Source organism: Etheostoma spectabile, chromosome 10 (genome assembly GCF_008692095.1).
Source record: "Etheostoma spectabile isolate EspeVRDwgs_2016 chromosome 10, UIUC_Espe_1.0, whole genome shotgun sequence".
Lineage (NCBI taxonomy): Eukaryota > Metazoa > Chordata > Actinopteri > Perciformes > Percidae > Etheostoma > Etheostoma spectabile.
The window spans coordinates 6,241,592-6,252,393 of NC_045742.1; the positions used below are offsets into that span (position 1 = coordinate 6,241,592).

The window sequence follows — 10,802 nt, forward strand, 5'->3', positions numbered from 1 at the left end:
CACACACACACACACACACAGTAAAGGTAAGTGCTGGGGTTAAGGAGTACAAGCAGCTCATTTCCGGATTTTATAAACAGAGGCCTCAAATAAACTTCACATATTGATCCAACTGTTATTTATGTGACGTGTTCCAAAATTCCTGACATGTCTTTAAAAGGACAAATGAGTTAGAAAAGACCCTTTATAAGGCAATGCTGCCGGCATCAGCAGTGTTTGGCCCATTTGGTCCTCTACTGGAGAATTTATGTCAAAAACAAAGCTCATTTTTGCCGCCTCTTTTCTTCCTTGTTTCTACTCAGTGAAGTAAGTATTTAGCTTTAGAGGATTGACGTGTGTTAGCCAAATCACTTTGCACAATTACCGAGTAAATCATTTAGGCAGTTCAGTCTAAGCTGGAGATGTGGATGTTAAATATTGAGCCTGATCTTTGCTGTCAAATAAGAGGCAAACCAAAAAAGCTTTCAGCTGACAAAGTGCAAAGTTGTGTGTTTATTATTCCGCATAATCAATTTTACTGGCCCTTTTTGTTCCAGTGGGCTTCCCCTGTTTAGAGAGGCTTGTAAACATTGCGTCCGGATGTGGCACAAACCAAACAAGCACGCACACGCATACACACACGAACAAACGTGCGCCCTCACACACACAATTTGCAGTGTTTAGACTGTGGAAATGAGTCATCTGCTCGCACCGGGATCAGTAGAACGCCAACAGGACGACAGAGCGACGCCCAGAGTCTGCGAGGCTCCGCGAGACCACATGGTAGCTTCCAATACCACACAAAACACCTGGAGGGATTCATTATGAAGAGCGGTTTGTGTCGTTTGTGTAATCTGTGCTAAACTGGGAAAAGGGTCAATGTACTGTTTGGGGGAGTGAGATCAAAAGAAATCTGCGCCTACGGAGGAAATCTCTTCGGAGATCAAAAATCTAAATACAACACCTGCTGTTGGCTCTCTCTTTATCGTTTGAATCAGCGCATCACCTACTTTGCCCGTTTCTTCTTTTTCTTCTAAACTGTGGCTTTGTCATTGCTAAAATGTTCCAAATTGCTCTGAATCTAACACATTGGATCTTCTTAACCCTTGTGTTGTCTTCCCGTCAACCATGAAAAAAAATTTGTCCGCTTTTTTAAACATAATTATCGCTTTTTCCCACATTTTTGTCACTTTTTCCAAAGTTGTGGGTGCTTTTCTTGATGGTTTTTTCCAACGTTTTTTGACATTTCTAATGTTGACATTTTCAGATTTTATTTCAACGGCCCATTTTTTCTGACAAAAAAAATAAAAATTAACTGAAAATGGGTCAATTTGACCCAAGGCCAACATGAGGGTTAACCCTCATGGCTAGTGACTCCTACAAGGAGGCAGCGTGTGACTATGACTCCTTGTTGCAGGTTGGGGCCTCGGCATGTACAGGAGCTGTGGTCAGTTCCACTAAAGAGTGATATTAAATGGCCTCTTTTCTCTTTAAGGTTAGTTCAATGTACAGACGAGTTTTGGTGTTTTTAATTCTATAAAGATATAAAGCACACAGGTTCAGTGAAATTATGGCACCAAGCCACGATATTTGTCTTTGCAAGACTTTTATGCTGATTTTGGTTGCTGATGATAAATACGATGATAAAACATTATTTTACATCAATTAGATTTGTGTATCTGCACCAGACAGTCCACTCTGGATTAATTCAAGTCAGAATCACAAAGTTGTCTCACAACATTCTTTGTTGTATTATTAGACTCTTAATTTGGATGAGGAAAAACACCCAAAAAAAACATTAACTACTAAAGTTCAATTTTAACTTAATATTAAGTGTATTAAGAGTTTACCACTTGTTTGTATTTGACCAAATATCAAACTTGTCAAACTTTCTTCGCACCTTTTAATAGCTGAAAGGCAACAGAACGTCAACCATGTGAATCAGACGTGGAGCAGCGGTATCGGAGTTCTGCAGCGAACAAACAATAAAACATGACTTCTACAACGGCTCTATTTGCGTCCAGTAACAGTGTGCGTGCTGACACACGTCTGACTTAAAGGCCAGTCAGAATGACGTGACGAGGAGATACATCAGACACAACCGCAACGCTGTCCGTAAGGTTTACAAATAGAGTTGCTGGCGTGCAGGCTGTACATTTTTCTGCTGTGACTAACACAGTCCAGCAGATCATCTCAATGTGTACATAAATCTGTCAACCTGCAAGAAACCATGATGAAAGCCATGTCCACCTCAGACACAGTAACTGAGACAGATGAAGTTCAGAGGAGTGGGTCTGATAGAAGGTCAACATTCAAAAACTAAACAGAGATTTACAGAGATGTGCGCTTTAGTTCTGCGAGGAGTTTGAGTAGTAAACTTGTAAAATCTTATTGATTCCAAAGTTAGAAAGACAAAATAAAGAAATAACGATACTTAAACACTAAATCTCTCTACAGCAGGGACCTTCAAAAGGGGGTCCTCAGAGTCAAGGGGGCAGGGGGGCTTTCAATTTATTTACTTAAAAAAATTAGCAGGTCTTAAAATAAATCCAACATTTTATTAGCAGACATAAGTCCCCACTGCTTACTGGCCCAGGTAAAGTTGTCGTGAAGGCCATTCACAGACTCAGATCATCCAAAGGATTCCCTGTGCCACATGTATGGTTAACATTTAAACCAGATATTTAAAATGATGGCAACAATTATTAGGCTATTTTGATAACTAAGTATAGTACATACCTTAGCAATTATGCTAATGAATACAATCACTTTTTCAGCAGATGTCTTACTTAAAACACGATGGAGTTAGCAGTTTAAGTTTGTGTTTATATGTGCGGGGGGATTTATTCAGTTCGATAAATCCCACGGAAAAACATAGACTGCATATTTACACTATGATCTCATTATGGTCATATCACTTGTGTTATAGGCTATATTAGCCCTTCTGCACAATCTGGACTGTGGTCATAACATCTACATCGTATTTCCTGTAACATATTGTTCCTATTCAATCAGTCAGTTTATAGGTTATTATGTTTATATTTCATAGTCATAGTTAATATTTAATCATGATCTACAGCACTGTTCAATCCCTGCACTGTCCACTATCACCATTGCACACAGTCTACCATAGTATCTCACCTTATCATGGTCATTGCATTGCTGTGAGTGATTTTTATTTTTATTCTTATGTATCTGTGATATATGTGTGTATATGTGCTTGTTGTGTTATGGTTGTCTTGTCCTAAAATTTCCTTCGGGATGAATTAAGTATGTATGTATCCATCTATCTATCTATCTTTTTTGTTGCATCTGCTTTTCTTTGTGCGTCACTTCTTTTTTCGGGGATTGTGCTGTTTTCGTTTTGCATCGTTTCTATTTTTCCAGCGCGTTTATGTATTTGGTTGTGTTGTGTGTATTTGCAGCGCGTTTGCTGAGGCCATGAGTGGCTTTAATCCATCTCACTGAGTTCACATTGCATTCATTTCATGCATAGATATATAGGTACACTGCATGCAGCTGAGCTTGGCTGTTTACCTCCCCAGCAATATAACATGTGCCCACTAGAGGTCCTCAACTAAGGTTACCACAGTTCAGCTATTGTTGCTCTGACCTTTCCTCTTGCAGCAGTTTGCAGTGGAGCAATGAAGAAATCAAATTATGCATTTGAATTGCAGTACTGTAATTCAGCAGCTGGTACTCAACTATGTTGTTGGGCTGCAAACACTTTTTTTCAACTAGTTTTCAGCAACTAGTCATCAAATATGATCAGACCATCAAAACGTGACTTCAATTCTGAGGGCTTCTTGCACAGTGGATCCCAAACTCGGGGATTCAGGCTGCAAAATGATTAACACAATAGTTATGAAGAATAACAAACACTTTTTTGGTTGATTTTTCACTAATCTTGTCAAATACGGGGGAGAATTACCTCTTGTAGACTCAAAAAAAATGGAAAAAGTAAACAATACAAGAAACGGAACATAGTTTTTTTGGTGGGTCATGAAAGGATTGCATGTAGGAAATATGCAACAAATATATTAAATACACAAAAGTAAGTTCATGTTTCACTAATCTTTGCTTTTTACATGGAGTACGGTTGCACAATATTGACAAAAATGTGATATTGCGATATTGATTATAAATACTGCAATAGATGTTAATTCGATATATTTAAACATGTAAAATTACAAAAGTTACGGGAAAACGCATCAAAATAGATTCTTAAAAAACAAATTGTCTTACAATACAAGGTTTATTCCAACAGACTGTCATATTGGACTGTTATATGTTTTGGCTTTGTCAGCGATCTGTTTGTCTTTCAGGCGAATAAACCTCTGCCCTTAATTTTATTTTCCGAAGTTTGTAATTAAGTTTTACAGCAACACTTATAAATGTATTTTGCAAGAAAATGTGGACGTAAACCGGATGGGGCTTTTGAAAAGTGAAACGCAATCCTGTTTTTTCTCTTCAGCTTTTAAAATCCTACTTTTCATTAAAGGATCACGGCGTTCAACCTGGGTTCCCTCGGTCAGGTCCCATGATGTAAAGCACAGATTTTCTTAATAATTTGTGAGCTCAGTGGAGGCTTAAAGGGGATTTGAGGGGAGGTGAATGAAACAGACTTTAATAGATCTGGTATGAGTGTGCATTACATTACATACCAAGCTGGCCGATCCGTGATCAACTGTAATTAAGTGCTGATTATATAACGCATCTGTCGTCAAGAAGTTGTTTCTGGGACTTGGTACAACTCAGGCTGGACAAACAAACACTTCCTGAATGACATCAAGATTTCCAATCTATTCTTATCCACACACAGACACGCTCACAAAGAAGACAAAACGCACATACAGAAAATCAAGCCCTTGGCTTTTTTTCCTTGCCTCTGCCTTTCCACAGAGATGAGGTGTTGGTTTAAATAGTCTTACTCTCTGATTTATAAGCAGGTTGGTATTGTACTAAAGGCAGGATGTGAAACATGCTTCTTGTGTGTGTGTGTGTGTGTGTGTGTGTGTGTGTGTGTGTACCTAAAACTAAAGTCATAAGTGTGTATGAGTGCATGCTTCTCTGCAGCTGTGCAAGGTGGGGATCTTGTTTGTGACCCGAGCGTGTCGCAGCCGTCGCTTTATCGTCCCGCCATTTGTATTTTTCAGGAAGCGGTGGGTCGAAGCGTACGCTCCCCCAGCACTCATTGTTACCTGAGCAGCAGAAGGAAACAACTGCAGTTCCTACTCAATGTGTTTTTTGTGCTTCTTCGCGCTTTTGTTCCTTTCGATGAAAGCAAAGAAGGAAAAAACAGATATCAACTTGCATGAAAGTGTGTGTGTGTGTGTGTGTGTGTGTGTGTGTGTGTGTGTGTGTGTGTGTGTGTGTGTGTGTGTGTGTGTGTGTGTGTGTGTGTGTGGTGTGTGGTGTTGTGTTGTGTGTGTGTGTGTGTGTGTGTGTGTGTGTGTGTGTGTGTGTGTGTGTGAGAGAGATGTGTCTGTCTGTTTATGCATATTTAAACAATGTGTGGTGGTATGGGGGCTGGGTGAGGGTGGATCCTTACCCATGAGTGACGTTGAATATGAATGTGTATGTACAGTGTTTATCTAGCTTATCTTATTTTAGATTTTTTGTATCTTATGCTCTGTGTTATACTTTTAATAGTGTTTTTCTTTAATGATAAGGACCTTATACTAGGGTTACAAATGATATTGTCTAAAGTGCTGACACTTGAAATTGCTTTTTCATTCATGTAAACACAGCAGATAAACCATACAAACAGGTGCATGTAATAAACTGACAAACAACTGACTAACTGAAAAGCTGCAGCTGTTTTAGTCCATTTACAGCACGTGTCATGTGTTGAATTAGCACTAGAAAAATAGAAAAGGCCCATTTTACTAATATACCTTTTCAGCTAGATAATCACAGTACTGGCACTAGCAGCTAGTTTCTGTGGCAGAGAAGAGCAGCATAATGTATCAGAATATTCAGTGTTGTTAAGATGTGTCGTCACCTTGTACATCGATAGATATTTGCCATTTGTTTTTTGAGTGAACGCTAAAGGCTATGGTAGATACAAATAAGATAGTTAGCCAAATAGCTAAGATAAAAAGGGAAAGGTCAGAACTGCTTGCTAATTTGCTAGATAGATATTTATCATTTGCATGAAACCAGACTTTGAGGGGAACCACTAATGGCATTACACATGTTTTTTTAAAGATTTTTTCTGGGGCTTGTTTCCCTTTATTATAGTGGATAGACATGAAAGGGGGAGAGAGATGGGGGATGACACGCAGCAAAGGGCCACAGGTCGGATTCAAACCCGGGCCGCTGCAAGACTCAGCCAACACGGGGTGAACGCTCCCACTGGGTGAGCCAGAGGCCACCCCGGCATTACACATGGTTGCCAGGAGATCTGACTCACTACTCCGAGGCCTTTATAGCTGTATTTGTATTCTATTTCCCCTCAGTTTGTATTTCTTACTTTATTTTCAGAATGAAGGAGCCGGCATGAAGAAATAAAGCTTTAAAGCACTAAAATGCATTCTGAATCTGTTAGTTCGACTTTGGCGTACTTGCGAGGGCTTGTGTTTTTTTAGGTTGGGAGACTTTGAGGGAAGTAAGCAGAGTCAACCGGGGTTGGGGAGGTTGTTGTCTCCCTCTGGGGCGTGAGGAGGTTTCTCAGAAAACACTACCAGTCACGTCTGGCCCTTTGCGGACAGTAAATCACGCTCTTCGCCGGAGTGCTTCCGTACAGCAGCCCCTGCTCCCTCCTCAGCTGGAAAGGCAATATGCCACGTACCCCAGGCGTTGGGACCACCCAGGAGGCATATGGGGTCACACACACAGAAAAACAAATGTGCATGTGCTCGTACAATCCCACGCACACCCACAACCAAGGACATTCAGATCCCCAAATACAGTATATAAGCCAAATATGCTTGTCCTCAGGATGTGAGGTGGATTGGTTTGTGGCATTAGGGGTGAGGGGGCAAAGGAATCTCACAACAAGCGGTGGTTTCTGTGGTTTCTCTCACTGGGATTTGAATACCACAGTAACTCACAACTTCCTCTTTGGCAAATATCAAAGGATGGTTTACCCTCTGTGTTCAAAAGGGGCTGCAGGCATGTCAGACATTCCAAAAAAACAACTCAAAAAACTGTTACGGAGTCATTTAGAAAGCAATAAGTCACTAGGAATTGTGGTTTGGGCAAACAGAGTTGGAGTCAAATGTACCTAAAGCTCAATAACAAACTGTTGTCCGTATGCTATTTGTTTGTTGGTTGGATGCCTGAGCCCACGAGGCAAACCAAACTGCTAAAAGATGGTGAGCATTTTTGGGCCAGCTGGCCTGTGCGATTGTGTTTTGGTTTTCCAAATGATTTTGGTTTCGGGAAGAGGAAATCGATGTAAAGACTAGCACAACTGTAGCTGTGGATGTTCTTGGTTCAAGTGGCATTTTTATGGTCTAAGTTAATGACTTTGTTACAATCTATATTTGGCCCTTTTTGGTACACCATGTGGCACAGGAGAGTAGAGAAGGGGAAGATAACTTTTAATACGCTGCAGACCACATTCAGAATGTCATGAGGCCTCAGGAGCCTATGACTCGAAAATGTGTTGTTTCTCTTCAATTCCCAAGCAATTGACTTTCCACGTGACAGTAGGACAGTGTTTACTTGCCTGCTTCTTTGCAAACAGCTGCGAGGTCTGCTCCTACGTATCCATGAGTGGCGTCGGCCAACTGCGTCACCTCCTCGGTGGTGGCTGTGCACGGTAAAAACTTCAGCTGCTTTTGCAAAATATCTGCACGCTCAGCAGCACTAGGAACTCCCACCTGCCATCATGAAATCAATAGAAGAATGAATTGTACTATAGGAAGTTTCATTTACACTTAAAGTAATTGTGGCAGAGCCCTCGAAGGCGCCTTGAGGGACCCCAAACCATAAACAGATGGAGTACTTCAAGAGACTTTGCAGAGTCACAGTGCAGTGCAATCATTGTTATATATGATTATACGGACCAATAGCAAATATTGTCAAATGTTGACATTTTCAGCACTGATCATTCTTTTCAAGAAAACCGATTCACAATAAGCAAATGTGTTGAATGAACATACATGGCTGCCGGTGGGCTATAACACAGGCATGAGCTGAAAACATATCTGATGCACCACGGTCTTTTTACCATGCACTTCTACAACAGTACGTGGTAGTACGCACCTCCAGCTCTTTGTCAAAGCGCCCTGGTCGGCGCAGGGCGGGGTCGAGGGCATGGGGCCGGTTTGTGGCCCCCAGGACTAACAGCTGACCTGAGTGCCCCTCCTGGAAGGACAGGAAAAGAGAAATCAGTCTTGTCTGGAATCACATTGGGGACATTGCGTTTATGTGGAATGTCTTAACCACCTGGCCATCAGGACGCTTATAAATGTGTATTTTTTTAAGAAAGACGTCAATATACAGTACATGTAACTATTTCAGTGGTGCTATGTTACTCCAGACAACACAGTACCACTGGAAACTTGACTTTCGTTATTTTTCCAGTGAAACCCCATTGAAGTTGAAGTGTGTTTGTCCACTCACACAGCTGTGGTAACTATGGGGCTGCTTTTAAAAACTATCAAAAGTGTAGAAATAACAATCATGATGGATGTGGATGGGTACATTTCAAACTACCAGTGCCAAATCTGCGGTGCTGGCTAAGATGTGGACCAGGAATACATGCAAGTTGTTGCTTTTAGTCATCAATATCAACTGTCTAGTAAAAACAACCCTGCATTTTAACTTCCTGACCATGCATTTGCTATCCAGTCAGTTTTCATAAGCAGAGCCTCAGAGAATATTTGACCTCCGTTCTGATGCTAAACTGTCAGTCCAGTGTTCTCGGGGTGGTCTGCCTGCAAGATGAGAATTCTTTTCTTTTTTTCAGCTTTCAACACCGCAGGGAGAATTGAAACACAAATAAATTACAGTGCAAGCAAGAATGCTGAGGAGCAGGAAGTGCTTTATCCACATTCCACAAACCAATCAGTGCTGCTGGCCTTGGATCATCGGGTCTGGAAAACAAACAGAGCGGGGAGCAGGCAGGGCGTAGGGGTATCTGTGTAATGTCACCAATCCGTACTTTGCTGATAAAGTTCTGCCAAACTGGCAGGTCATTGCAACCTTAGGTGATCTGTTTCCCAGTCTCCCACTGGGTGTGCGTGGGGGAGAATCATCTTTTTTCTCATCAGGTACTGACAGAGGGCTACAGAGGACAAACAACACCCCAGAAACACAACCCACAGTGTCTGATGGGCGTCCAGCATGCAGAGATGGTTTCTGCATGACAATCTGCATTTCCAATGAGGCCATTGCCTGACAGAGCCACGTTCTGCTGCAAAGAGCCAGATATTCTTAAATCATGTGTATGCCGAATGGGCACCGGTCAATGTAAAGCTTGTAATAGTGATACTGATTGTTGATGGAATAAGGAATAAAGACATGCAGCTTTTCATTTCGTGCTTAAAGTGCTGGAAAGGGAATGAAAAAAAAGGACACAGAAAGAAGCGGTTATAATCATACAGTGTATAATTAATAATGTACTGATTAGTTGAAAGACAAAAAAATGAAAGTGCAGAAATCAGGCCAAATACAAAAGCTGGTCAGTCTGATGTCATGTTGCCTGAGCTCATTACTATTCATGAGCTCACCCAGTTGCACTGGGTAAAGGACGCTGATAGCCCAGCTCTCATTGGCTAGCTATTAGCCAATCAGAGTCAAGCAGCTTAGCTTGTTGAATATTAATGACAACTGGCACAAATGGAGCTGAGTCTTCCTGCAGGCTTTCTATACCACGCTGGAATGGCTTGAAACAAGGTAACCTAGTTTTTTTATCCACAATAAGTGTTACAGTGTCCATGGTGGAACTTCAGATATTACCACAAAGTAATGAAATACGTGTGACAGGGCACCTTTAAAGTGATGCCTTGGACTTCTGGAACTTGTGATGGAGATGATGTTTCACTGTTTCATTCATGATGGGACAAAAGGTAAAAAGGACACTTACTGAACCAATCCCATCCATCAGAGTCAGAAGGGAAGCAACAACTCGTTTCTCCACCTCATTCTGCGCTCCCTCTCGCTTTGGGCACAAAGCATCCAGCTCATCAATAAAGATTATCGCAGGCTGTCTGTAGATCAAGTGAAAATGTGAAAAATGTTGTATATTAACGCTCTATATGACGTAAATAAAATGACCAACAAGACTGTAAGAACCAACATTGCAAGCTGATAATGACTTTAAGACCCAGTACTTTGAATTATTAAATTTAATTAGTTCTGTTCAACAAATGAGCTTGATGTTTGATTTGACCCTGTAAGCACATACATGTTTTACTTATAATACTGTTTGTACCGTTTGACAGCTTTATTTGTTAGCCAGAGTGTTTTTCTATTGCACAGGAAAAATGACTAATTACATGTAACAAATTACATTTATTACCAATACAAAATTCCAGCAAAAAGAAAACATCCAGTGTTTTGCGTATACAGAAAACAATTTAAGGGCACGGTCAATTTAAGGGCACAGTCAGCTGGATTAAAGTTTACCTCTGAGATGCTTCAGTAAATATCTGCCTCAGCCTCGCTTCTGTTTCCCCGTAGAATCTGCAAAGACATGAAAACATAATTTTTATCAAAGTAAAGCAAATTAAACCACTCCACAATTTAATTATGAGTTCAGATCACGTGCTGTTGTCCACAGATAATAAAATCCCCCTGATATATTATGCTAGGACAGAGAAGTGTTGCAAACAGGGTTTTTCCTGACTCAGAATTGGGGGGGGGGGGGG

At 40.9% G+C, this 10,802-nt stretch overlaps 1 protein-coding gene across 1 annotated transcript in view; it reads right to left on the reverse strand.

The window, feature by feature from the left end:
* Positions 1-10,802, reverse strand: part of afg2a (AFG2 AAA ATPase homolog A) — a 121,228-nt gene that overhangs the window by 104,666 nt on the left and 5,760 nt on the right. Inside the window, exons 7-10 of the mRNA XM_032527357.1 lie at positions 10,561-10,617; positions 10,019-10,142; positions 8,194-8,295; positions 7,655-7,808 (exon numbers count right to left, since the gene is read on the reverse strand). Of these exons, the coding sequence (XP_032383248.1) occupies positions 7,655-7,808; positions 8,194-8,295; positions 10,019-10,142; positions 10,561-10,617 (437 nt within the window). The remainder of the gene's footprint in view (positions 1-7,654; positions 7,809-8,193; positions 8,296-10,018; positions 10,143-10,560; positions 10,618-10,802) is intronic.